The 27,918-nt window shown below is 56.9% G+C and overlaps 1 protein-coding gene across 1 annotated transcript; it reads left to right on the forward strand.

The window, feature by feature from the left end:
• Positions 1-27,918, forward strand: TRIM29 (tripartite motif containing 29). Its single transcript, XM_058545005.1, has 9 exons — positions 1-828; positions 9,736-9,831; positions 10,640-10,873; positions 12,359-12,557; positions 15,177-15,278; positions 18,035-18,127; positions 20,700-20,795; positions 23,788-23,864; positions 26,764-27,918. Exons 1-9 carry the CDS (start codon positions 25-27, stop codon positions 26,824-26,826), a joined length of 1,764 nt encoding a protein of 587 aa, XP_058400988.1. The 5' UTR covers positions 1-24; the 3' UTR covers positions 26,827-27,918.

The following is a 27,918-nucleotide window of genomic DNA, read 5'->3' on the forward strand; positions in this document are numbered from 1 at the left end:
AACAGAACAGCCAAGTGAGCCGCGATGGAAGCCGCAGATGCCTCAAGGAGCAATGCGGCCACCTCAGAAGCCAGGGATGCCCGAAGCCCACAGGGCCCCACCGGCGGCCTGGAGAATGGAGCCAAGGCTGATGGCAAAGATGCCAAGACCATCAATGGGCACGTTGGGGAGATGGCCGAGGGCAAGAGCCCGGGCAGTGGCCTGAAGCCAGGTGAGGGGAAGAGCTCCCTGTTCTTGGGGAACGAGTGGCGGCGGCCCATCATCCACTTTGTCGAGTCCGTGGACGACAAGGGCTCCAACTACTTCAGCATGGACTCTGGGGAAGGCAGGCGGTCACCCTATGCCGGGCTCCAGCTGGGGGCGGCCAAGAAGTCGCCCGTCACCTTTGCAGAGAAGGGGGAGCTGCGCAAGTCCATCTTCTCAGAGCCCCGGAAGCCTGCGGTGTCCATCATGGAGCCCGGGGAGGTTCGGAGGAACAGCTACCCCCGGGCTGACCCGGGCAGCCTCCTGCGCTCCAAGTCGGGCTCCGAGGAGGTCCTGTGTGACTCGTGCATCGGCAACAAGCAGAAGGCGGTCAAGTCCTGCCTGGTGTGCCAGGCCTCCTTCTGCGAGCTGCACCTCAAGCCCCACCTGGAGGGCGCCGCCTTCCGCGACCACCAGCTGCTCGAGCCCATCCGTGACTTCGAGGCCCGCAAATGCCCCCTGCATGGCAAGACCATGGAGCTCTTCTGCCAGACGGACCAGACCTGCATCTGCTACCTCTGCATGTTCCAGGAGCACAAGAATCACAGCACCGTGACGGTGGAAGAGGCCAAGGCAGAGAAGGAGGTAACTTGCTGGGCCCCCTCACTGCCTCCCCAGGCCTCTCCTCCCTCCGCCCTTATCCTCTCCACCGAGGCTTCCTAGGGTTTGGGGCTTAAGTGTCTGCCAACCCTGGCTCTTTTAGAAAACATTTCTTTTCCCTCCACACCCCCAGGCTAGGGGTCAGAGGCAGTTTCCCCACTCTCTAAGAACTCAGGAGACGGGGCATTTCCTAGATGAGCAAATAGAGGATCAGAAGAGATGGAGACTTGACAAAGGCCATAGGATAAATCCAGGTCAGATCAGAGAATCAGAACTCAGTCCTGGGCCCTGTGCCTGGCTGGAGTGTTTCTTCTTTTTTCTATTTAAAGGAGAAAGGATTCTTCCCACCTGAGCAGGACTGGCCCCTGGGGAATGGGTCACAGGCGAGGAGGAGGGCATTTTGGGGACTACTTCAATGTCTTTTTTTTTCTGGCTTCAGAGCTTGCATTTGCAGTCCAGTGCCTTCTTGTTGTCCTGTCCGATCTCCCAGCCAGCCTCTTGACACCCCCAGTGGCCTCCTCTGTCCTTCTCTCAGCTGGGCTTTGAGTGTGTGATTGCATGTGGACGTGCCTGTGCCTGGACACTACTGGTGAGAGTTAGGGTTTGTGTGTGGGTGGGGTGTACATATATATGTGTTTGTGTATTTTATATACACGTGGGTGTTTATATGCGTATGTGAATGGTTGCATATATTTGTGTATGGGGTACGTAAGTGACTTGGCATGAGTTGTGTATATGTGATCATGTCTGTACCTTTATGGGAGGAGCAGAGGCGTGTGGAGGCTTGTGAGTGTGGCGTTCTGGGCTAAAGGCTTGGCTGTGGCTGCTGCCCCTTGCCCCACAGATGCTGGGTCCACTGTCACCCACAGCAACACGGCTCCCTGCCATGGGCGGCCTCCCGCTGGGGTGAGCCTTCCTGGTGGTCAGTACAGGGATTCGACCTTCCTCAAGAGCTTCTGCAGCCTTGGAATGGGGCAGCCAGGGCTCCCTCCCTGTCCCACCTTCCTGACCAGGAGTTTATGGATTACTCTCTCCATTCACCCCTCACCCACACCCCTGGTCAAAGAGGGCCAAGTTAGAGATGGGAATAGACTCAAAGCTCCTTTTATTTTATTTATTTATTTATTTTTTTGTGAGGATATCCGCCCTGGGCTAACATCTGCCAATCCTCCTCTTTTTGCTGAGGAAGACTGGCCCTGGGCTAACAGCCATGCCCATCTTCCTCCACTTTATATGGGACGCTGCCACAGCATGGCTTGACAAGCTGTGTGTCAGTGCGTGCCCGGATCTGAAGCGGCGAACCCCGGGCCGCCGCAGCGGAGCGTGTGAGCTTAACCACTTGCGCCACCGAGCAGGCCCCTCAAAGCTCCGTTTAGAAGCCTCACTTTGGTCCAGGAAGGAGGCGTTCCCCATTCCCTCACTCTCCGATCCCAGCCTGGCTTCAAGCTTCAGACTGGGAGATGGAGATGGGGCAGGGGCCATGGAAGCATCCTTCAGGAGCTTACTTAGGAAATCAAAATGGAACAAGGGGCAATCACCTCCCTCCACAGCAACTGAGACCCGCAGAGCCTTGGCCTGGGTTCCAGGAGACCTGGCCGAGTTCCAGTCTGGGTCTTTACCTCTAACTAGCTGTAAGACTGTGGACAAGTCCCTCCACCCTCTCAGTCTCGGTTCCCCTCTATGTGAAACCAAGGGGTTGGACTAGTTTGGTGGTTTTAAACTACCCCATGGAGTCCTAGAATGCTTGGAAATGTCTCTGAGGCCTCAGGGATGAGGAGGGGGGAAAATTGGTACCAAGAAAGCAGGGGATCCAGGTTCCCACCCCTACTACAAGCAGCACACACTCTATTTTACTTGTAGGGTTTGGCCCCAAATTTCGTCTGAAAGGTATCACCACTTAAGAAAAGCCTGAGTGCCCCTGGGGTCAGGAGGGTCTCAGGCAGCCCTCTCTGGAGGCACTGGACCTTGGAGTTCACGCTCTGGTCCTGGGGGCTACTGTTGCACTCAAAGACACAGTCCTCGCCCTTGAGGGCTCGCGATGTAGGTCAGGAGGCAGAGCTCAGACACACGAACAAGCCTGGGGAGCAGCCGCCCAGTTACACAGCAGCAGCTGTGAGGAAAAGTCAAATCGTAGAGGACAGAACGCCAGGCTGGAGGGAGTGTGAGCAATCTCATCAGTCCCCTCATTCACCTTGCAGATGGGGACACAGGCCCAGAGAAAGGAAGGGGCCTGTTCAAGATTGGAGAGCTTGAGGAAGAGACCCCTAAATTCTCTTCCAGTTTGAGAGCAACTTAGGGGATGGGGTTCAGGACAGGTGTGCTTTATAGGGGCTTTCAGGGAAAATATCTGATCCACTGCAGAGACTTTAATGGGGGGGTGCTTCATGCAGTGTGTGTGCATGTGCGTGTATGTGTGTGCGTGTGTGTGCGCCAGTGGCATAGGATAGGCAGGGAGAAGTGGTGTCAAGCGGCCAGGGGACCGAGCTGGAGCACAGCCTGTCTAGGCCCAGCTCTGCTGGAATGTCGGACATGGGGACATTGGCACAGAGCGGGGTTTATGGGTTGGTGGATCAAGGTGAACAAGACCGTCAATCTGGCACCCTCTGGAGTCATCCCCTGCAGACCCAAACATCAGCCCACACGCGGCTTTTTGCAAGGAGCCCTGTCTAGAACCTGTTCTGCGGGCGGGTTGGTGAAGACCCAGGTGAGGTCACCGCAGACGTCTCTTGGTTGGCTGCATGAGGCTGTAGATGACACGCAGGGCTGTGGGTGCTCATCTCCTGGGCCTCAGCTCTACCTATAGACTCTGAGCAGTGGCGGTGTTGGAGAAAGGTCACTTGGTGTGGCGGCATGACAGTCCTTTCTCTGGACCCGAGGTCAGAGTGTTTCCAATTCCACTCCAAATGTCACAAGGGGTCCCCTAGATGTCCTCCGGTCCACCCCTCTGTCTCTGGACATTTCCCAGGCAAGTTTAGGCTGATGAGATTACAATGTATATATCCATCCTTTTCTGTGTCTCATGGCCCTTCCCTCTGTCTGTCCCGATTCCTGCCTGCTGTATCGGGTCAGGATGGAGGACTCCTCCTGGCTGTTGGCTGCCTGCTCCAGGGCGGCCTGCCTGGCCTCTGCACCCACCTGCGGCCCTGCCCTGTCTCGGGTCCAGACTGGGCTCTGGGTTGGCAGCACGACGAGGCGTGTGCGGGAGCGCTCAGCCCGAGCATCGCTCTGGAGATGTGAGCTCCTGGCTGGTCAGCGCGGCTCAGACTCGGTGCCTCGGCCAGTCTCCCGACTCCACCGTTTGGCTCAGTTCATTTCTTTCACATGCCCTGTGGTTTTGCTTCTTGTCTCATTGCTCAATTCCTCCATGAAGGCTGAGCTGCCAGGCTGCTGGGCGTGGGCGGTCACTGGTCCTTGGGCTTTGGGAGCTGTGCTGGTCTGGGCAGGAAACCTCTTTGGCCACACAACGGTGACCGGGTTTTGGGAAGAGGAGCCAGGCTAAAGGCCTGGGGTGTGATGGAGGGGGCTGGGACCACTCTCCCTGGAGATCCTGGGAGAGAACTCCTGCTCTGGACAGGGTGGGTGAGAAAAGAGGTGGGCTGACCTCTGTGGGTGCTGAGGGGGAAACAACAATAAAACAGATTTAGCGACAGGAGGCAGGGAAGGAAAGTAACTGGCAGGTGGGCAGGAGACACAGCAGTCTTCCTGGAGCACATCTGTGGTTTACGTGGTGACTCCTGACAGTAGTCCCGTGGGTGGGGGTTACTGCACCTGTTTTATAGATGAAGAAATCGGCTCAAAGATGCTGAGACACTTACCCCAAGTGACAGCGCCGGGGAGTGGCAGAGCTGGGATTCAGACTTGTACTATGGCTGCAGCCCAGGCTGTTTCCTCTCCACCATTTCAGACTTTGTTTTCATAGGATTGGCAGGCTCTCCTTGGGGTCATTAAGTCCAGTGGCTTCTAAAATCATCCTCTGACCTTAATTGCCTGGTGACTTGTTAAGACACAGATTCCCAGGCCTTACCCCCAGACGCTGTGATTCAGGGGCTCAGGGCCTGGCATCTGTCTTTTTTTTGGTGAGGAAGATTGTCACTGAGCTAACATCTGTGCCCATCTTCCTCTATTTTGTATGTGGGATGCCACCACAGCATGGCTTAACAAGTGGTGTGTAGGTCCGCGCCTGGGATCTGAACCCACAAACTCTGGGCTGCCGAAGTAGAGCTCACAAACTTAACCTCTACACCACTGGGCCGGCCCCTGGCATCTGTGTTTTTAAGTCACCCTTGGGGATTCTAATATGTAGCCAGGCTGGGAATCAGAGATTTAATCCAACTTCACCAGGGGAAAACTGAGGCCCAGGGAGGTGGGGTGACTTCCTCGATGGCCCACTGCTGGTCTGGAGACAGCCTGGGTGATGCTCTTCCCGCCCCACCTTGCGCCTTCCCTGCCCTGACACCCGAGGGAGCAGAAGAACGGTAAGCCCCAGTCAAGCCAACTAATACCAGGCTGCTTGACATCTGGGTGGAAATGGGGAAATCTATCCAGCTTTTCAGATTCCTATCCGGATAATTACCATTTGTCTCAGAGTACAAATTTGGCAATTAACTGGCTCATTTGGAAAATGTCACAGCCAGCGGCCCATGTGGGTAATTCAGGCCAGGGTAAGATCACAGCCGGATCTCCCCTTCCCTGGGGGCAGGTACACATGTCCAGGTGAGTGCTCAGGTGCATCTGCACCTGAAGGCCCTGTCCAGGCCGAGACACAGCTGCTGTGTTACCCCTCTGCTCTCAGAGAAACCTCTGTCCCCCCAAGGCTAGAAGCATTTCAAGGCTGAGTGGCCTACTCAAGGCCCGTCCCAGGCATCAGAGCGAGAGGCACCCAGACCAGTGGGGGAGAAGGGAACAAAGGAGGCATTTAGAGACAGGCCTGGGCAGGGTGGAGGGAAAGAGACAGGGAGGAGGAGGAAGTCAGGAGGGAGGTGAGACAGGGGTGGAGGTGTGGGGATCCAAGGCCCTGATCAGACCTTAGGGGCTTTCATCACATTCCAAGGGAGGCGGGAGAGAGGGAGAGAGAAAGCTGGGGCCTCAGGGGCGGAGGGGAGTATGGGGCAATATAGAGGAGGCAGAATCATGAACTTGCACCATCTGTGAGGTGGAGGGAGCCCGCTGGGCTTAGGTTAGCAGGAGCAAAGGGGCCAGACAATGTCCAGGAAGACACAGAGAATAGCCTAGAGGTTAAGAGGCCACATCATAGGATCTGAGTCCTGTTGTCGTGTCCTGGCCTTACCGCTTTCTAGCTGTGGGAACTCAGGCGAGCTACGTAGTCTTTCTAGGCCGTGGTTTCCGCATCTGTAAAATGGAGGTAACACCACTCCCTCCACAGGGGGCTTTTGCAGGTTAAAGGAGAAAAGCCTGGCACATGGTAGATGCTCAACAACACAAGTTGGTGTCCTTCCTTCTCCTAGTGTTCCAGGAGAACCCGGTATCTTTGGAGCTTTCCTATGTCATATTATTTCCTATATCCTGCCTTCTCCAGCAGGGAAAAATTGCCAAGAGCTAAACATGCTGGATACATCCCCAGAGGTCTCACCCCAAACCCTCCTCATCACAGAGGTGGGACAGGACTGCTCCAGCAGCACAGAATTCCCAGTCTGAGGTCCCTTGTAAGATCCCGCTGTGTCTTGCAAGTCTGGTCCTGCAAGGCGTGCTGTGGGAGCAAGGTCCCCTCCCAGCCTGTGTCCGACTTCCCTAGTGCCCCACAGAAATAAGGAGACCAGTCTCTCCCCGACTCTGACTGCATCTTCTGCCCACTGTGCAGACAGCACTTCTCCACTGCTGACCCTGCCCTCACACGTTTCCAGATCAGCCGCCTTTCCCTCCTCCCCTCCCAGGGCACTGGCCGAGGCCTCTGGCTCTCCTCTCCATGCCTCGGCTAGCTCCCACCCTGCTCCCTCTCTCTCTTACATGGGAGGGACTCCCAGGGGCTGACTCCCTCTGCCCTTGGCCTAGGCTCCTCATTGTTCTACCCCATCGGATTCTCCTTCCTCTGCACTCAGTGCCTTCTTCCTCCTCTTGACAGGTGAATCCATGCTCATCCTGGTAAGACCTTTCCTCACCTACAGGCTCCCAGCAGGTCCTACTGAGCACCTCTCCTCAATCCCCTCAACTCCTCTGGTCTTCACCTTCTCTGGTCACCTTCTCCCACTCCCAGGTGAATAGCCCCTTTTTTCCTACCTCCATTCTGTTTTCCCCAGTATCCTCCAAGCTTCCACTGTCTACCATCTAAGCCTCTATTTTGCATCTTCAGTCTAATGTCTTGACCTCCTGGCTTGTCTGTGCATGCTTCACTCAGGATCCTGATGGTGTACACAATACGCCTGCACCCCAACACAATGGCACACACTGAACACCACCAAGAGCTCACTTGGTCGTACCTGCTGCTCCCCTCACTCACCTGTGCCCTGCTGGTCTGCCCACCACACTGCACTCACTCTCTGAGCCAAGAGTGAGTGAGAGCACCCAGCACAGCTCCTGGTCCATGGAAGGTGCCCCTCACAACGGTGATGCTGGGACCACGGGCCAGTGCTTTCTCTGTGCCAGGCGCTTTCTGAGAGCTTCACTTCCCTGATCCCAGTTCTCCCACAGCCTCCCTGGGAGGTGGTCCTCCTACCACCTTCCTGAAAGATGGAGCAACTGAGGCATGGAGCAGTTAAGTAACTCCTGAAGGCCACCTGCCTGGAGGTGGAGGAACGGGATTCAAACCTCTGGAGTCCCGGTCCTGTGCTCTGGGTGGGCTCCCTCCTGAATGCCCCATGCTTATTTCATGGAAGGGCTGCCTTCCTCCACTCCCACCAGGCCTGGGGTGGGAGGGAATGCACTTTTGTTCTCTACTTCGTGTCCATCAGACCTTGTTCTGGGCGTGGGGAGGTGGGGTGAGAAACCCAAGTGCCAATTCCTCCATCCCCTAGCTGGGTTAGGAATTCTCTGCTACGGTGGAAGCGAGGACTCTGGCTGACCCCTCGACCTCAGGCCTAGCGCAGGAGCTCTCCAGGAATGGAAGATTGCCCGGCTCAGACCCATTGTCCAGCTTCTTGGTCCCTTCCTCATGGCTCAGATCCGCCTACCAGGCCAACGTCTCAGGGGCCTTCCAGGCCAACGGCTCTGCCAGCCACTGTGTTCTGGGCCCTTGGGCCCATCCTTGGAGAGTGTGAGTGTCGAGTCACTGCCGTCCACAGTGGGGTCTTCTCCCTTTGCCCTGCACTCTCCCACCACTGTGTCTATTGACAGCTGGCTGCTCCCCAACCTTTTTCCAGAGACCAGGCCACATCCCCATCCTCATCTCCTTTCATTCGTCTCTTCTTGACAACTATTTTCCATCTCTGCTGACAACATTTTCCATGCTGTGGGAGTTCCACCCCATTGCTGGCAGGACAGATGCTTCCCGAGAACTTAGAGTCTGCTTGCTGGAGTGCGCAGGAGTGTGGGCAGAGGGGCAGGGGTGGAAATTGGGGCTTCCTATCAGGGACCTGGGCCTGCCTCAGGCCTTCCCCATCTTCTCCACCAGCTCCCTGGCCCTCTGGGCACGTTTTCCAATAAAGTCAGAAAAGCTGTCTCTACCACCAATCCACTCCGCTAGGTGTCTGCAGCAGAGACCCCACACCACCCCTCGGCCTGGTGGAGTGTTCAGGAGGTGTGACGTGTGGTAAAGTCTGTGCCCAGCTGCTCAGGACTCCTTGCTGATGGAGCTCACATTCCCAGCGGTTTGCACCTTCCGCATCTTGACTCTTCTTGTGGGTTCCTCAAAGAACGGCTGGAGAAAGGGGTGGGACTCTGTGTTCAAAATCCAGTGTAACGGGGAGACCTTGAGTACTCCAAGGCATTCTGGGATGCCTTGGTCTTCCTGCCTGGCAGGTGGAGATCACCCCCTTGTCTTCCAAGCCAGAAGGTGCTTTGAGAGCTCCAGTGGGGTGCCTAGCAGAGCAAAAGGGGTGCCTCTCGGCTTGGCTAACTTGAATTGGCCTTAGCTTTGTCTCTGTGGTAGCTGCTTTTCAAAGAAGGAAATGTATGGATTTAGGATCCTTCCTAAATGGAAGGAAAGTATGGATACGAGAGCTCATGTCCCAGCGCACTCCTGATAGATCCTCTTCCCAACCCACCCTAGACCCCAACAGCCCACGTTCTCCTCCTGAACGGGGATCCCTAGCATCTCTGCTTCTCCTCTCTCCTCCACCCTTCACTGCTCCCTCGCTAGCCTCTCTCCTGCCGCGGGGGCCCTGGATAAACGTCCCCATCTTGTCCAAACTGCAGACTGCGTTCCCTTTCCCATAAACAGGTTTATAGCTCTGCCTGCCCAGACAGAGTCTCCGCTGGCAGCAACCCGGGCTCCTGTTGCAACACAGGCAGCACGTCATGCCACAGAAACGCTGCACACTGTTACTGCCACGGGACACTCCCTGGGCTGGGCTGGGCTGAGCTGGGCTGGGTCCCCTTTCTCCCCTAAGTCTGAAAGAGGCAGGAGCTTCCCTCCCTCTCCCCGATGGCCCCAGGCCCATTGAAAGGAGTGGGAACCCCATAAATGAGCTTCCTTCCTGCTCACATTGGGTGGAGGGGCCTACAGAGGATTAGCCCTTACAGAGACATGGCTGGAACGTCCAGCCCCAGAAACCTGAGTTTACCGCGAGATGGTGTTTACCTGTTGCTGGATCCTCAGTGACTGGCACGGTGCCTGGCATTTCTGAGGTCCCGATGAGTGTTTGCTGAGTGAAGGGCTGAAGGGATGAGTGGGGAGCCCTGCCCAAGTTTGCCCCCTAGGTGGGCCCACTCCCTGATTCTCTGGTCCTCTTCCACCTCCCCCTCCTGACTTCTCCTCCAACCCTGGCTCCTTCTTTGTAGACGGAGCTGTCACTGCAAAAGGAGCAGCTGCAGCTCAAGATCATTGAGATTGAGGATGAAGCTGAGAAGTGGCAGAAGGAGAAGGACCGCATCACGGTGAGCAGCCTCTGGGCCTCTCCCCTGCTGTGCTCTGAACCCACCTGTCCTGCCTGAGAGGAGGCGGGTCTTGGCTCTTGGTCGAGGTCTCAGGCCCATATTTACATCCCATACTTGTTTCTTCTGGGTTTCCCTACTCGCTCTGCCATTCCCACCAATTTGCCTTCTAAGTCTGGGCCAGGCATCCAGGTGGGATCTTTCCCATCACCTAATGTTCATTTTATATCATCCCAGCAAATATAGACCCTAGACTGACCTGTTCTCCAGCGTGTCTTCCAATGTTTTCCAGTGTCTGCTCTGCCCACCACACTACCTAGCCACCAAACACATGGCATTTCTCCTTTACTTGTGCCAGTGTGGATAGATGTATGTCTGCCATGGTTTGAGTAATTGCAAATCACAATCTTAAATCATTGACTCTTGACCCTGGCTACATAAATAGCCCATCAATTCGCTTTCTGAATGATGTATGGTTCTGGTTGAGGTATCAGTGAACACAACCTGACTCATGGGGGAACTTCTGGGCTCTTGGAGTTGCCCGAGGGTGGAATGATGGCTCAAGTCAACCCACCAAGAGGGAGGAGCCACAGATGGAGATGGATGGGTGGGCTGTAAAACAACCTGGCCATCTCTATCAATAGATGGCATCCTTCAATGCCTTTGAATGAGATTCTTGACCAAATAGGCTGGCTGGGTTGGGGCAGTAGAAATGCCCTGATCTGTGTTGGGAACCTAAAGCTGCACCCCACTGGGGAGGTTTGTCAATTAGTGAAACCCTCATCCCTCTCTCCCCTCACTCTGGACCCAGAGCTTCACCAGCAGTGAGAAGGATATCCTGGAGCAGAACTTCCGGGACCTGGTGCGGGACCTGGAGAAGCAAAAGGACGAAGTCAAGGCTGCACTGGAGCAGCGGGAGCAGGATGCTGTGGACCAGGTGCAGGTGATTGTGGATGCTCTGGACGAGAGGGCCAAGCTGCTGCGTGAGGACAAGCAGACCAGGGAGGAGCTGCACAGCATCAGCGACTCAGTGCTGTTTCTGCAGGTAACAAGCAAGAACTTCACCATTCACTCCCTCAATCCTTCTATCCACTTTCCCAGACCCTCATTCATTTCTCCATCCATTCATCCATCCACCATCAGCCAGCCAGCCAGCCAGCCATCCATCCATCCATCCATCCATCCATCCATCCATCCATCCATCCAAGCTCCATTCCATCTGCCCATTTAATTTTTCCATCCAAGCCATTTTCCTACCTAAAGATGGCACACAAATATCACCTTGTACCACCTTCAGTTGATATGTACTAGCAGTGCTCCAGACTCAGTAAGAAAGAGTTCTGTATGGGGGCCAGCCTGGGGGTTAAGTTCAAGCATTTCCTTTCAGCGGCCCGGGGTTCGCTGGTTCAGATCCTGGGTGTGGACCTACTCACTGCTCATCAAGCCATGCTGAGGCGGCGTCCCACATAGCAGAGCTACAACTCCACAATATGATACACAACTATATACTGGGGCTTTGGGGAGAAAAAAGAAAAAGAGGAAGATTGGCAATAGATGTTAGCATAGGGCAATCTTCCTCAAAAAAAAAAATTCCCTGCTTGTATATTTAAAAAAAAAAAGAAAGAGTTCTGTGATCAATTAGTGGTGCCTGCTTCAGGTATGAGGAAGTGATGTATAAGTGCTGCATATTTATTATTCTTGATCTTGTCTGTCTTTCTATTCATCCACCCATCTTCCATCCGCTAGAGTGTTTTGGGTACTACTACATGCCCAGTACTCTATTAGGTGCTGTGGAGAATAGAGAATTATAAGACATGGTTTTTGCCCCCAAGGAACTGCAATCCAACTGGGAAGATAAGACATGTACAATTAGAGAACAATATAGAAGAGAGTGTAATTAAATGATAAAGCATATGGTTCAGGAGATAAGTGCTTGTGGAAGCTCCGAGAAGGGCAGCAGGCTGGAGTAATGGGAGACAGCTTTATGGAGGAGGTGGGATTTGAAGTGGGTCTTGAAGGTCTGTAAGAATTTGAGGAGGAGGAGAGATTCTCCAGTGAGGTGGAAGGGAAGTGAGAAGCAGAAAAGTGTAGGATTGAGTGTGGCATGTACAGGTGGAGATGCCTGACCCATGACTGACCCAGAACACTCCAGTAATTCCTTGCATTTCTTTAGTGCTTTCCCTCCCAAAGACTTCACAGCTTGTGTCACTCTCATAAACCCCTGTGAGGGAGGCATGATGTGTCCAGTTTTAGAGATGGGAACCATGGAGTCACATATCTGACTCCTAGTGCCTTCAGGGATGTTAGCATCTAGTGGATTTTAGTCAAACCCTTTCATTTTACAGAAGAAGAAACTAGTGCCCAGTGAGGAAAAGTGGGGCTAGTTAATAGCAGAGCTGCATCTAGATCCTAGCTTCTCTGGCTCCCAGTGGTGAGTCTTCCAGCTGGATTGTGAGAGCCCCCCGCAGAGAAGGGTCCCCATAGCTCCTAAAGACCCAGGAAGTTAATGGCTTCTTTCCTTTCTTGGTAGGAATTTGGTGCATTGATGAGTAATTACTCCCTCCCCCCACCCCTGCCCACCTACCGTGTTCTGCTGGAGGGGGAGGGCCTGGGGCAGTCGCTCGGCAACTTCAAGGACGACCTGCTCAATGTGTGCATGCGCCATGTTGAGAAGATGTGCAAGGCAGACCTGAGCCGTAACTTCATCGAGAGGAACCACATGGAGAATGGTAGGTCTCTTGTGGGTGGGGCCCAAGGCCCTGGACATTTTTCTCCCAGGTCAATTCCTGCTGCCTGGTGCTGGTTGGCATCCAACCAGCTGGCGTCTCATTGTTTCCAGTCACTTGTTCCACCTAAGGTGTTTGGAGTAGGATCCAGGAACTGTAGCCCTCCGTTGAACTTGCTGCCAAAGTTATGCAGCTATTACAAGGGGCCGCCAGGGCAAGGAGCATCCGGGCACTGGCTGCACAAATGCCTCCTCTCTGTGGCTTGTCCACAAAACTCAGGGATTGGCTTCATTCAGATCTGCATCTGTTGTCAGGTCCAATCCACAGCTGTGTGAATACTGCCACTTGTAAGGGCCAGACTTCAAACTGGTGGCTTTGCAGGCGTCAGTAGATGTGACCTGGAACTGCATCTGTGCTTGGAGGGAGAACTTGCTTGTCACCATGGTGTGCTGAGCCCAGAGGCTGGACTTGGCCTGGTGGGCTGGGCTGGGGACGGTGGGGCACAGCGTGTCTCGATGACTCACCAGCTCCCCCAAAGTCAGCTTCTCTCCTGAGTCATGCTGTCCCTTGCAAAGGCCAACTGAATCATCTCACAGAAAGCCTCCTAACCTGAGAAACTACCCGGTTAAATCCTTTTCCACCAGTCCCAGCAAAGTCCCTGTAAAGCCTGAAGCCTGGACACTTTCTCTAAGGCCCCACCCACTGGTCCAGGCCCAAGACGGGGCCTTGAGGACACATTCTGATTAATAACTTCTAGCCCCAACAACCCAAAGGAAGTGAGCCTTGTCTTTGGTCTCCAGATGGAGCATGTGATTCTTTGGGGGCAAGAAGAGGGTAATATGTGCAGAAGTACTGGGGTTCAGGAGGGCATCTGTATATCTTGGTGCTGGTGACACTGCACAGTGTCCCTGTGAAACTGGGGGACACTCCATCACACCTGAGGACTGATGAACCATTGCAGCGAGAGAGACATTTGGCTTCAGGTGGCACTCGGACCCTGAGCTCCTTGTGATGACGATGGCGATGATACTGACGGTGACGGCTGACGGCGATTGAGTGCTCCTGGGAGGCTGGCTTTGTGCGAGCTCTTCACTGACAGTCTCGTCTTCTCCCTGTGGGATGTATTGCATTTCACAGATGAGAAGGCTGAGGCTCGGAGAAGTAACTTTTCAAAGGGCACGCCACTAAGCAGGGAGTGCAGCTAGGTTAAACCCTCTGCTAGTCAGCCTCCCACATCTTCTCATCCGAGGAGCTGCTGCTGCTGCTGGCCATGCAGAGGGACCGGGAGCGTGAAGACCATGGTCCCTGGGGTACAAACCCACTGGGGACGCCCCTCAGTTGAGGTCTGGCCAGACCTATGAGGGCGGCGCTGACTGGGCTCGAGAGGCCTGTGAGCCTCACAGGGACCCCCCGCCTGCTACCCACCCACTGTGCCATTTCTAGGTCACGACTGTGTTGGCCATGTCTTCTGTGCAGGTCTGGCCCTGCACCCTGTACAAGCAGTGCAGGGAGGCGGCCGCCAGGAGCAGAGGTGGGTGCTGCTGATGTCAGCGGCCCTGCACCTGTGCCTGGGGCCTTGGGCCTCCGCGTTGGTTTTTTGTCACTGGTGTGTTGTTGTTGGGAGTGTGTCTGGCTGTAGGAGGTGGGGGAAGGGCAGCCGGTGAGTCAGACCTTGGAGTGACCATCCTCTCCTCCCTGATGCCGGCCTGCCCACCAGACCAGGGGCTCATTCCTACCCTCAAAGGCCCGGGGGCTGAGGGCCCCAGACCACTTTCATCCTAAGGGAGGGGACTGGCCAATACCTAGGAGGACATTTGCTTGTCATGCCATGCCCACTGTGGGCCAGGGCCCTGCTAGGCATAGGTGATGTAGATGAAAGATGAGAGTCTGAGCCACTCATTCCTCCTCTTGCCCACGAGAAAGAGAGAGGGAAGGGCAGAGGGAAAGTAGGAGATGGGGAAGTAGCAAGAGAAAGGAATGGTATGGAGGGCGGTGGAGGAAGGCAGCATGGAGTGGCAGATTTGTTTGGGTTGGGGGTCTGCTGGTGGGTACAGGGGAGGGCAGAGTCAGTGCCCCACCTGAGCTCCCTCCTCTCTGCACACCTCTGCTCAGTGGAGGCCAAGGCTGGGACCTCATTCCATCCCCTTGGGCTGCCAGCAGTGTTTGGGTCGGAGCTGGGAAGTGGGGACCAGGGCTCAAACCCCAACTATGCCCTTATTGGCCATGTGCCATTAGGCAAGTGGCTTCACTCATCTCCTGAGCCTCAATTCCCTTATGTGTCACACAGGGCTCTTCACACCAGCCCAAGGGTTGACGTACACATCAAACAAGAAACTGATATCAGTGGCCCTTGTAAATTGCCAAGTGCCATGCACACGGTCTAACTCACAAGGGTCAGTCCAAGGGAGGGTGGATGGCTCACTGCAGACCCTCTCTTGCCCCTCAGGAGCTCAGGAGCAGAAAGAATGCTGAGCAGGATGTTACCTTCTCTGAGGGTGGGGGACTTTGTCTCTTCCTGAGACAGAGGGCTGTGGGCTGACTCAGCCGAGCCCAGGGATGCCCCAGTGGGCCGGCTCCTCTTCCCCATCTGCCCCTCTGCTGACCAACCTCTCTCCTTCCCAGGGAGTGACCATCGCTACATGAACAACTACACTAACAGCTACACGAGCGAGTGGAGTGCTCCAGACACCATGAAGAGATACTCCATGTACCTCACGCCCAAGGGTAAGGGAGAGCATCCTGCGCTGGGGCGCGTGGTGCGTGCGAGACTCAGCCGGGTTCCCTGGGTGACTGACCTTCCTCCGTTTGCCTGGAGAAGTCCCGGCATATACCTGTTGTCCCAGTGTAATCATTACAGCACCTCCTTTTGCTCTCAGAAGTGTCCTGGTTTAGATGACAAATTATCAAGCACCCTGCTCCTCAGAGGCTCCCTCCCCTGTGACACAGGCAGTGCCCGCCGGCCCCCTCACCTCCTCTTTCCTTCCAGAGGCTCCCCTGACTGCTGGTCTCCCGGGCTCCCTCCGCCAGGCCCCAGCTGTGTTTTGTTTCTGCTTAGGAGTCTGTGGTCCTGTGGGAGGGCTGGCTCCTCCAGAACCAGTCTGCTCCTCAAGGGCAGGGAGACTGACAACAGGTCTTCTGAATTTCCTCACCACTCCCTTCCTGTGTGTGTGTGCGGGGCTGTGCCATGCAGCCTGGCCCCTCTGCCCTCCCTCTCCACCCCTGCAGAGTCCCAGCATGGGGGTGACAGCCCAGGTGGGGTAGAGACCAGTGCCTGCCTGTCTTGCCCTGCGGTAGCCTGTCACATTCTTGGGCACCAGCAACAAACCACAACAATACCCGTTACATAAGGGTGGGTATGCCCGGCGCACCAGACCCCCGGATGGAGGGTGTGGCAGGGGGGAGAGGAGGAGGGTGACGAGTAGGGGTGGGGGAAGGGGAGAAAGGAGACGTGGGGAAGGCAGGGGGACTGGCGAGGGGTAGCCTCGAGGCCCGCAGCACTGATCCGCATCCCTCAGACACATCCACAGTGGGAGAGGCTTAGGGGATTTGGAGAGATGAGCTCAGCGGAAAGGCACCTCCGCCGCCCCACCCAGTCTGAAAACAACACCTGGGCTTCTGGTGGAGGCATGGTGAGGCAGCTGGGTGCCCGAGGCCCCCCGCCCCACATTCCTGGTGTGGGCCAGGACCCAGCCTGCCACTCCTGCCCCCTCCCTCCCCAGAGTGCTGCCCTTTGGGCCTAGTTCTGTGAGAGGATGAGCTGCACTAACCAGTCCCCCCAGCACCCCTCACCTTGGCCCCGTCTCTTATGGCTCTCCGTGTCCGCTGAGGGCCGGGCCCTGATGTAGCGCTGAGACACGACTGGCATCTGCTTGGCTCCCCTGCTCTGTAGTAGACCGAGGGCAGTGCGGGCTCCTGCAGTAGACTGCAGGCTGTGAGGAGGGGCACTGAGCAGCAACAGGGGTGGAGGAAAGAGCACAGACCTGCCAAGATGTCACCCCCAGAGCCAGGGCCTGGTGACCTTGGGCTGGTCCCTGCCCCCTCAGTGTCCCCATCTGAGAAGAGAGGAGGTTGGACTCAAATGTTAGGAGAGCTTCCAGCTCTGTCACTGTGAGTCAGTCTGTGACATTTGTAGGTGAGAGAAACAGGTTTCTCCGGTGTCCCTGCCCCTGCCCTGGGGATGGGAGGGAGGAGGCAGTCTGCCCTCTGGGAGCTCCCAGGCTCAGGATAGAGGCCAGGGAAGGGCCAAGGAAAGTCACTGAGAAGACCAGGGAACAAGGCCACCAAAGGGCCATGGGCCTGAGTCTGAGAGCTTTGAGGTCAGTGGGACTGGGCAGTGGGACTTCCCAGGAAAGGTTAGTTTCCGGGATCCCTGAAGGAGGGGCAGTGTGCTCGGTAGAGAGGGCATGGCTGTGATGGACACCAAAGTGAGAGGGACCACAGATGCAAAGGCTTAGAGGAAGGACTAGCAGGTGCTGGGCCAGGTGGGCCAGAATGCGAGGGGGTTGGTAAGGAATGGAGGGGAAGAACTGATAGGAGGAGGCTGACACACACGGGGAGTGCATTTTCTTCATCTGTAGAGGGGGGGTATTGATCCCACTCTGCCTTCCTCCCAATGTTATGAGAGCCTGAATGGGGAGAGGGAAGCACCTGTGCAGTGGAAGGCCCCCATCCCTGGGGGGAAACACCTGTGTAGTGGAAGGCCCCTATCCCTGGGGGGAAGCACCTGTGCAGTGGAAGGCCCCCATCCCTGGGGCGAAGCACCTGTGCAGTGGAAGGCCCCCATCCCTGGGGCGAAGCACCTGTGCAGTGGAAGGCCCCTATCCCTGGGGGGAAGCACCCGTGCAGTGGAAGGCTCCCATCCCTGGGGGGAAGCACCTGTGCAGTGGAAGGCTCCCATCCCTGGGGGGAAGCACCTGTGCAGTGGAAGGCCCCCATCCCTGGGGGGAAACACCTGTGCAGTGGAAGGCCCCCATCCCTGGGGGGGAAGCACCTGTGTACTGGAAGGCCCCCATCCCTGGAGGGGAGCACCTGTGCAGTGGAAGGCTCCCATCCCTGGAGGGAAGCACCCGTGCAGTGGAAGGCCCCCATCCCTCGGGGGAAGCATCTGGGTGATGTTCATGCGGACTGGCTCAGGGGAGAAGCATTGGCTCTTCCAGCCTCTGGTGATCCTCAAAGACCCCTGAGTGGGGTGACTGTATGTCTTAGTCCATCTAGGCACCTCCAAGTTTACTCCTGGTGTTCTCAGAATCATTACTAATAGCATTCCTTTCTCTCTAGAAGTGTCCCAGTGTGGAGGATGGCCTTGTTCTAGACCCAAAGGAGCTGTGTTAGTGGAGGGATCCAGGTCCTGTGACAGGCAGTGGGAGCTGTTTGGGGGCAAGCAGTCCTGTGTAGCACCCCTCAAGTCAGAGGCCACAGGCCCCCGAGTGGAGCCAGACCCACCTTTCTGTGATGACGGTTCCTCCTGGTCTGCTTCACAGGTGGGGCCAGGACATCGTACCAGCCAGGATCCCCCAGCCGCCTCTCCAAGGAGACCAACCAGAAGAACTTCAACAATCTCTATGGCACCAAAGGTAGGAGGGTGGCTCAGCTTGAGGGTGGGCAGGGCCCGTGTGGGGGCCATGCAGGCAGGAGGTGGGGTTTGAGGTGGGAACCAGGGCTGGGCCGTGGGCAGAGGAGGGCTGGATTCCCTAATGTGTGGTGAATCTGGGGTGATGAGATGGGATAGGGGACCCAGAGATGGGTGGGAAGTGTCCTACTGAGCTTAAAGTGTGTGTGTGAGGTGTGGTGTGTATGCATATGTATGGTGTATGTGTGCACCTGCGTAATGTGTTCATGTGTGTATGTATGTGTGTTGTGTGTGCATACCTGTGTGGTACGTGTGTGAGCGTGTGTTGTGTGCCTGTGTGTGATGTTGTTAGTTAGGCTGGGTAGAGGCAGCCGGAGACGTCAGCATCTCTTGAAATCCCCGAGTCCCTAAGATCTTCTCCCTGAAGGATGAGTCAGGGAAAACTAGAACTGGGGTTAGGTGTGGAGACTTCCCTCTGCAGGTATCCGGTGCGAAGACCCACAGGGGATCCTTACTGATCTGTGTGCTTCTGCACTGAAAAGTCACGCAGTGGTTAAAACAACTAGTTTAGCTGTAAATGGAAAGAATGGCGGTATAAAATGGGGCTTTGCTGGAAATCCAGGAGGTGTTGTGGTGAGCGAGACCCAGAAGAGGTGACGTGGGGGTGGAGACGTGGCTTCCCCAGGGAGAGCTGCTGAGTGCAGGGTCCCCTCCAACCCCCTCCACTGGTGCACTGAGGGGACCACTGTGTCGAGGGCAGGGCCATGTGCTTGAAGAGCCCAGGCTCTGGGAGGCTCCTGGGTGGTGTAGACATGTGCAGGTATGACTCGGACTGGGCCAGCTCCACCAGAGCCCCCAGCTTGGACACGGCACTGGGAGGTCTGAGGAGGTGAGGAAGGGTGTGGGGGGCTCTTCAGTGAGGACAAGGCCCCCGGCGATCTGGAGAGTTGGGGCACACATGGACAGGGCAATGCTCAGGCCCCTACATCCAGGATTGGATCACATGCGCAGTAGACTGTGAGCTCCAGGAGAGTGGAAGCTGGGTCTGTCTTGTGCGCTGCAGCAACTCCAGGGCCCAGAAGGAAGGGGGCTGAGGAAACATTTGTTGGAAGAAAGAACGAGTGGACGAATGAGGGAATGAAAGGGCCGGGCGTATGGCCCCTTGGAACCTTAGTGGATGTGACCATTGAGGGCCTTGCTGCAGAACATTCCTGGTCCCTATGTGAGGGGTTCATACTGGGGCAGGCGGCCAGCCCCAGGCATCTCTGACCACTGACCCAAATGTCAGCCCCCAGCCCTCCCTGAAGGCAGCGGTGGGAGAGGACAGCCAGGCCTTGTGGGCTCCGCTGTGGAGTGAGCCTGACTCAGGAGAGCCCCCAACGCTCCAAGCCTGCTGAGAGGGAGGGGGCTGGAGAAGGTGCCTCATCCATGGGGCCTCCGAAGCCCCTCACTGGAATGCCCTCGTGGTGCCCCTGCTGTTCTGTGCACACCCTCCCCACTGCCTCTTTTCCTCTAGACTGCAGGGATATACTCGCCAATGGACATTTGTCAGCCTGTTCAACTTGGCAAACAGAATTTCAGGAGTTGTATCAGCTGCCTCTGTCCTCAAGTTTTAGGACGTGTTTGCGTTTATTGTTTGTTTGCTCATTCATTCATCCATCAACCATATAATGATGACCTTCCAGGAACCAGGCATGGTGCCAGGTGCTGGGTGTGATGCTGGGTCAGACGGGCATATCCCCTGTCCCCTTGGAGCCCAGTGGGGCAGACAGACTATTTTTTTTTTTTAATTTTATTTATTTATTTATTTTTTCCCCCAAAGCCCCAGTAGATAGTTGTATGTCATAGCTGCACATCCTTCTAGTTGCTGTATGTGGGATGCGGCTTCAGCACGGCCAGAGAAGCGGTGCGTCGGTGCGCGCCCGGGATCCGAACCCGGGCCGCCAGCAGCGGAGCGCGCGCGCTTAACCGCTAAGCCATGGGGCCGGCCCTAGACAGACTATTAAACAAGCAGTTACAACCCATGGAGACGGGTGCAGGGTGACGTGGGGCATGGGGCTGAGGGACACACAGACTCGGAGGAGATGAAATGGAAGCTGATACCTGACAATTCAACACACGCATTTGCTAAGGATAGGGGACAGGTGGAGCACCCTAGGCAGAAGACCCGGTCTGTGCAAAAATCCTGGGGCGAGAGAAAGCCTGGTGCTTAGAGTGCAGCCTGGTTGGGATGTTGAGCGATGGAGAGGAGGTGAGAGAGGTGAAGCCGAGAGGTGGAGCCGGTGGAGAGGGTGGGGCAGCAGCTCATGGAGGAGCTGTGGGCCCTGTTAAGAACTTCGTACCTTAATCCGAGGACAGTGGGCCTCCAGGTAGGGCAGGGACATGATGAGACTTTATGGTTTAGAAAGACAACTTCGATGGCAGGAAGGATTGGCAGGAGGCATGACTGGGGCATAGTGGCATCCCGGCTTGAGACGTGGCTGGGGCTGGTGAGACTCACAGAAGTGGTCGAGTCCTGCCCTCTGCGCCCCACGCTAGGTTGCTGAGATCTGACGCCCCTTCCTCTGCCCTGCCAGGTAACTACACCTCCAGGGTCTGGGAATACTCCTCCTCCCTTCAGAGCACCGATGAGCTGCCCACGGTCCAAGGCAGCTCCTCCTTCTCCCTGAAAGGTGAGCTCTCCCCACCCTGCCCCGCCTCTCTTGTCACTCGCCAAGCCCTGCGTTGGTCTCCGCTCCCTCGCTCGCCGGTTCCTCGCCCTGTAGGGGAGAGACCCCTGGCCTGAGAGCCGGGGGAGCTGCCTTCATCTGTCTTGACTGTAAATGAGGCTGGGTCACATCAACGTTTCTCAGGGCCTCACACACTGATCCCTATGGATGCGCTGCGATAACAGGCCTCAGTGTCAGGGAGGTGGGGACGCGCCACACCCTCTATACCCCTACCCCGGACATCCCCGGGGCGCTTCTATCAGCTTGACTTCCAGGTCTTCCTACTGCAGAGAGCTTATTTAAGTGTTTTCCCAGTGACTCCCAGCCTGGGTTGACTCTAGAACCTTGTGGCCATGTAGCACCCGTCAAGATCCCGCAGAGCCAGAGTCCTGCAGAGCCCGCTTTGGGAAAGGCGGGACTAGATGATCTCTAAGGCCACCTAAGACTGATTCTGCTCTCCAAACTCTTTGCCAAGGCTGAGAGGTCAATGCCTCCTGTCCCCTGGGGGTGGGGTCATCCTGAGGGGCAGGCTGGAGCCAGACTCCGGCTTACAGTGGGGTCCCGGGGCCCTCACGTCTCTTCCAAAAGGTGCTGGAGACAGCTCCGGTGGGCTACAGTGGGAGTAAACCCGTCTGTCTTGTGACACCCAAGACATCCAGCCTGGAAAAGAGGATAAGCAGATTGGGTGGGGTCAGGGAGAGGGGTGGAAATGGGGCTGTGCAGGGCAGGCAGACCCCAAGCCGTGGCCTCGGAGGGCGGCTTTATCAGCCAGTTCTCCTTTCCAGGCTGGGATCCCAGCCTATACCTGGGGCAGGGATTCTTGGAAGGACCAGCAAGGTGAAGGAGTCCCAGCCTGCAGGACCCCCAGGGTCGTCCTCTCCCCGAGCCAGGCCTGGGAAGCTCTGGGACTTGCCTTGGCCTCCCTGGCTTCCAGCAGATCCTTCCCTGCTGTCTGGTCAAGCCTGGATCAAAGGCCACCGGCAGGGAACACGGCCACCCTCAGGCGTGATTGGGAGTTTTCATGCTCCCCAGTCTCCCCCCATCAGCCTGCAGGGCCTCCCAGTGGAAGGCTTTGCCCTAGGAGAGCCACTCCTCAAATACACGGTGTGGTGACATAGCCCAGGGACACCCATCATCACCTTCACGCAGATCAGCTCACCAGATCTGCTGGGGATGGCCTTGCATGGGGGTTTCTGGGCAGGGGCTGCCTGTGTGTGAGGAGAAGCCCCGCCTGTGAGGACCAGTCCACCCAGCCCTCCTCCAGCAGTCCTGGAGGGAGGCGGAGGATGCTCAGGGTCGTGGAGGGCTGAGCAAGGGCTGTGGAGAGCCACAGCATCCTGGGTGAGATGTGACTCCCTTTGGCCCCTCCTGGGACCAGCACCAGCTGTTAATGCCTCTCTCTCTCCCAGCAGGCCCTGGGAAAGTCCCTTATCAGTTCACCACCTTGGGACAGGCCACCACAGAGTTTTCCAAACAGCTGGATGGCAGTGGGCTGTTTAAAAATAATCCTGGTACCTGCCCGTTTCCATGCGTCCCCTTTTCTCTCCCACAGCAGGGCAGGTGGGACAACCCGTGGGGCTCTCTGCCACTTCCAGGGTGTCCTGGTCCCTCCTCCCCAGAGCCCCCTGGAAGAGGGAAGCATGTCGCCCCATCCCTAGCTCCCCCTCCCCTGGACTTCCGCCTGCTGCACAAGGCTGCTCTCCTGGACCACACCCCTGCCCCATCCCCATCTTCTCCTCTCTCACAGCTGGCATGGGATCTTCTTTCTGGGAACTGAGAAGTCAGACCTGAATCCCCTCTTTCTCAGTCTCCCACTCAGGACATTCGGAACCCTCTCTTTGCAAGGCTGCCCCACCCCCAGATGTGGGGAGAGACTGGGTTCTCTGCTCTGTCTCCGCCCCCTTGATATGGGCGGAAGCCTGGCAGAGCTGCAGGTGGTCTCTGGTCTCCTGCTCCTCCTCCCTTAGAGAGGCCAGGACAGGGCTCCAGGCTGCCCAGCTGAGGACAGACCCTGCTTACTTCTTGGGCTCCTCCACATCCAGGTCACAGCCTGTTCCTTCCCAGGCACCACTGCCTGTCCCTGCAGGCTGATGGCTGACACCGAGAGTGCTGTCACAGTTCTGTGGACCAGAGCTTCTTACAGGCCCCACTGGGCTGAGGGGGAAGTTGAGGGAGAGGGGCCGGGGCAGCCCCGCCCTCCACCAGCGCCTTCAGGACCAGGCCCGGACAGCGCCTACTTGCCCTGGGCCCCTTGGGCTTGCTGTCTTAACCCTGGACTGCAGCCACACAGCAAATTACTGCCTGTCTCTGGGCCCCAGCCTCCTACTCACGAAGCAGGGAGAGGCAGCAGAACTGGGCAGGAGGCACATGAGGGTGGGTTATGGCGTCCAGCAAAACCTGTGTTTAAATCCTGCCTGCTGCTTATTAGCTGTGCAGCTCGGGGCAAACTGCTGAGCTCATAGAAACGGCTGAGGGCTCAGTGAGAAGACGGGCACAGTGCTTGGCGCACGTGGGGCCAGTAAGTGGGGAGCATAGTCCATGTGGCTCGGGGGAGTTGGAGTGAGTGCCTCCTGGTGGAAATCCTGGCCAGCTGTGATTATGAAGTGCCCATCTTGGGCTGCGGGGAGGGGAGGGGGGAGCAGAGGGAAATCCCAGTGGAGTGTGTGATCCTAACCTGGATTTGGGGGTGACACGCCCCCCCCTGCCTGGCCCAGCTCACCTGGCCGCTTCCTCCTCTTTCTGTCTGCCTTGGTGCCCCCTCCCTTTGGCCAGCCTCCCCAGGATTCTCCACTGCGGCCCCCCGGCTGCTGCATGCCTCTTCAGGGGTGGCTGCACTTGGTAGTGGGCTGGATGGAGCCTGGTGGGCACTTTGGGGATGGCACTTGTGCTGCCCTGGCCGTGGGGCCCCTGATGGCCAGCCCACACTGCCTCTCACGGGAGCCTCTTGTTTCCGCAGGCTATCCCTCCCTCATGCGGAGCCAGAGCCCCAAGGCCCAGCCCCAGACTTGGAAGTCTAGCAAGCAGACTTTGCTGGTGAGTAAGGGGCTGCCAGGAGAGCCTGCCACGGGCATGGGCATGTCCAGAATGGGCACTGCACGGGGCTCCCTAGAGGCAACAGGTCATCACTTGCCCAGGGCCTGTGGGAGGCTGGTGACACGTCTGGGCCATGGGGTGGAGCAGGAGGTAGCAGTGGCCTGAATACCTGCTTTCAGCAAAGGGTAGTAGAGCCTCAGGCTAATAGGCAAAGGGCCTGGGTGAGCACACACTTTCTGGGCCTCAGCTTTCCAATCCGTAAAGTGGGCAGCCCTGTTTTTTTCTTTGGCAAATGGTCCTTAGGCGCCTGTGCTTGTTAACGATGGCTTGGTCCCCACATCTCTGGGAGTGTAAAATGCTCAGTCCAGGGGACGGGCATCCTAGAGATGGCTCCCACTCTCCTGGGGCAGTTCTCCTGCTCTGACAGCAGAGAGGCCCTTGGGATGAGATCGTGGGTGAGGCAGAGGCTGCAAAGTTAGGAACAGATGTATTTAGGGTTCGATATCTAATGACCCTGAGCCAGCATCCCTGAAGAGCAACATAAGAGGGAAGCATGGCCTTGGGGTCCAGGCCACCTGCTGGCTGGGGGATCCTGGGCAGGGCAGATCCCTCTCTGGAACTCTGTTTCTTCATTTTTCTAATGCGGTGCTGGGATGAGTTGATCCCTAATACCCTGTAGCCCTAACATGCCTGACCCCTGCCCGAGACCTCAGCCATCAGGGGTGATCCTTCACACACTGTGCCTCCACCTCCCCGAGTGCTTCTCTCCTGAAGCTTCCTGCCAGGCCCTGCTGAGGGGGTCAGCCAGCTTCCCTGGGATGTGGGTGGCATCTGCTGGGGAGGGTGGCTGGAGGCCCCAGCTCCCTGTTGTCTTTGCATTTGGAGGTCAGAGCGTGGAGAGGTGATTTGCTCTGGGCTACAAAGAGTGACCGGGGCTGGTTTAATTGGAGAGCATCTTTAATTTGCCGGCGATGGGAGCTAAGTGACGATGTGTGTAATTTGGAGCTGAGCCCAGGGGCATTGCAACAGCAGGACTGCAGAAAGCAGATATGGGGAGAAAAAGAAGGTTTCTGTTCCTGGGCTCGGTCCTTCCTCTCCCTGCCACATACCTTCCCACCCTCCCAGCCTGGGTCCCAGCAGAGAAGGCTCATTGCCGGCTTGAGACGCCTGGCAGGGCAGGGTTCGGGTGTCCCGTTAGCACCCAGCGCTGGGAGGATGGACACAGGTGCTAGTGTGCATGGAGGGCTGGCCTGGGGGTCAGGACACCTGGGGTCTGGCCCAGTCCTCTCACCAACTTGTTGTGTGACCTCGTGTGAGTCATTCCTCCTCGGTGCCTCAGTTTCCCCATATGTAACATGAGTTGGATGGCCCAGATGATTTCATAGCCCATCCAACTCTCACCTGCTGTGACCTGAACCAGGGAGGAGACAGACGAGGGGGTAGGGGAGCACCCCGCCTGGATGCCCTGGGGCTCTGTACCTGCCCACCCACCACTCTGGGCTCCCACAAGACAGCACCATTCACCGACCTGCGATCCATCTAATTGACCCAGCCTTCCTGAAAGAAAGGCCATTTCTAGGTCTATTCACTTTGCCTCACTGACTACTTTGGGGTCCAGGCTGGCACCTGGGGGTCAGGAGACCGGTCCAGGGCCTGCTCTGCCACTGAGCAGCTGTGTGACTCTGGCTATGTCTTTGCCCACCCTGGGTCCCATCTCTCCCTTTGTTTAATGGATGATTTAACCGAGGTCTGAGCTAAGGACCCTCAGCCCCAGTGTTCCACAGGCCCCCTGAGTCCTGCTCTGGACCAGATGTAGGCAAGGAGCTACTAGTAGGTATAAGTTTCCAGACAGGCAAGGTCAAGGGCTGGGGCTGGGAACACCCTGTCTCCTGTCCTGGAAGCAGTGGGGTGTGAGGTGATTCAGTCTCTGACCCAGCTCAGGGACAAAGCCTCTTCCGGGGACCCTCTAGGGGCTGCGGGTGCTCACACAGACAAGCAGCGGCTAAGATTTGCTCCTCTGTCAGCCTGGAGGGCGATTTCCAGGGCGCTGATGAAGTGACTGGGAGGAGAGGGGAGTGCTGATTTCGTGAAATTGCTGCAAGATGTAATACACAGAGCCAATGGGAAAGTCGTCATCGCCTCTGTCCTGAGAGATGCTCCCTGAATCCTGATGAGGGGCCAGGATGAGAGAGGCAGAGGGGCTGGGGTTGGGGACCCCACGGGCTGTGTTGGGCTGGGGCGGCTGGTTGCTCTGTCTGTGCCTCCTCTGCCAGGGAGAGTTATGAGGCAAGAGCAGAAGCAAACACTTAAAGCCCTTGAGACTCAAGACGAGGTGCAGAGACGTGGGGGTAGGGTGGGGAGCATACTCAGGAGCCAGACTGCTGGGGCTCAAGTCCCAGCTCCTCTGCTTAGCAGCTGGGTGACCTTGAGCAAGTTGCTTAAGCTCTCTGTGCCTTGGTTTGTTCATCTGTAAAATGGGTATGATAACAGTAACCCACCTAATTGAGTGGTTGTAAAATTATATGACCCCATCTGTATGAAGCACTTGTACCAGTGCTGTGTGGTGTGTAGGGGAGAAAGCACTGTGTAAACGGTGCTGTGGTGGTGCAGGAGGGTCTTCCTGGGCCGTGGAGAGAAAGTTTGATGAGGGGCTGAAGTTCAAGCTCTCCAACTGACTGATGGAATGAACTCTAATGAGGATTTGAACCCGGAGACTCTGATAACGCTGGGGCTCAACCCTGATCACGGGGTAGCTAGAGCTTGCAAGTGAGGCCGCAGGCCCCCAGGATCGTTGGGCTTCAGACCACTGCTGCTTCCTGGGGTAGGTTAGGGTCGGGTGGGTCTGGCTAGGAGGCTCAACCGCCATCTGCTCTCCCTAACTCCTGTCATTTCCCCGCAGTCTCACCACCGGCCGTTCTACGTCAACAAGGGCAGCGGGATCGGGTCCAGCGAGGCCCCCTGAGCTCACGCGGGCGGAACGAGGCACCGCCAGCCCTGCCCCCCAGCTGATCCTGCTGCTCTTGCTACTGTTCCCATCTGGTGGGAGGGAGCCCGGCCCTGCGCTGCCACCCCCAGCCCTCTGCGGCCCTCTCGGGCTGGCCTGGCCTCCCCCTCCTCCCCAACTAGCCACGCTCCATCCAGGGCCCTCTCCTGCTTTGTGACTTCTGACAGTCACCATCTTTCCTGTGCTCAGAGGCCAACCACAGCAGGGGTGGGAGATAGGTGGGCTCCTATCCCCTAACCCAATACCCCCCTCCTCTTGGGTGGGATCATTGGGGCTCGCAGTGGGAGCCCACGTGGTACCAGCCTGTCTCTCCTGCCCACGCCCCTGCTGTCTTCAGGCCTGTTGGCCAATTCTCTCCAAGGCCCCTTGCCCCATGATGCGGCCAGGAGGTGCCTGGCTAAGACAGCTGCCCATCTGCCGTCTGCGTGGGCCCCCTTCTCCTTCCCAGCAGCCTGGCCCCGTCAGGAGAAGACTATCCTATGTGCCCTCCTCTGGTCCTACCTACCAATGCCCGGCCTGGCAGAGCCTGCAGCCCTGGGCCACCACACAGGGAAACCTCTCTGCATCTTGGCATCATCCATCCCAGACTTGGTCTCCCCGCATCCACTTCGAGTCTGCAGTCCCTGAGGATGCGCTCTCATGGCTGGCAGGGTGATCTTAGCCAGAAATTCTTCTCTTCTGCCTGCTGAGATAAGCAATTCCTTGACATAACATGATGCACCCATGAAAATAGCTACTGGCCCAGTCCCTTGAGGGGAATACTATTACCTGTAGAATTTCATCAGTTTTGTCATTCTGTGTCCTCCCTGGCAATGGGAAGTGAGCAGGCCGGTGAAAGTGTGGCTGGGCTGGTAACTGCTGGTACTATTTACAAGAGTGCCTTAAACACTGCCCCCCACCCTCATCCACTTTCCCCATCAGAGCCTTCCTCTTCGCTCTGACTACTCCCCATGTCACATGTTGCCACGGGGCCTGGGGCCTGGAGAGGAGACCAGACCAGGAGCAGCGAGGTGGGCTCATACTTCCTCTCACTAGCCCTCGAGGGCCTAT

The sequence above is a fragment of the Diceros bicornis genome, chromosome 7 (genome assembly GCF_020826845.1).
Source record: "Diceros bicornis minor isolate mBicDic1 chromosome 7, mDicBic1.mat.cur, whole genome shotgun sequence".
NCBI lineage: Eukaryota > Metazoa > Chordata > Mammalia > Perissodactyla > Rhinocerotidae > Diceros > Diceros bicornis.

Bases quoted from the DNA above. Each gene is read 5' to 3' on its own strand.
- TRIM29 (XM_058545005.1), top strand. From the start codon at position 25: ATGGAAGCCGCAGATGCCTCAAGGAGCAATGCGGCCACCTCAGAAGCC. The intron at 829-9,735 runs GTAACTTGCTGG...CCTTCTTTGTAG, and splicing joins AGGCCAAGGCAGAGAAGGAG to ACGGAGCTGTCACTGCAAAA. The intron at 12,558-15,176 runs GTAGGTCTCTTG...TCTCCTTCCCAG, and splicing joins GAGGAACCACATGGAGAATG to GGAGTGACCATCGCTACATG.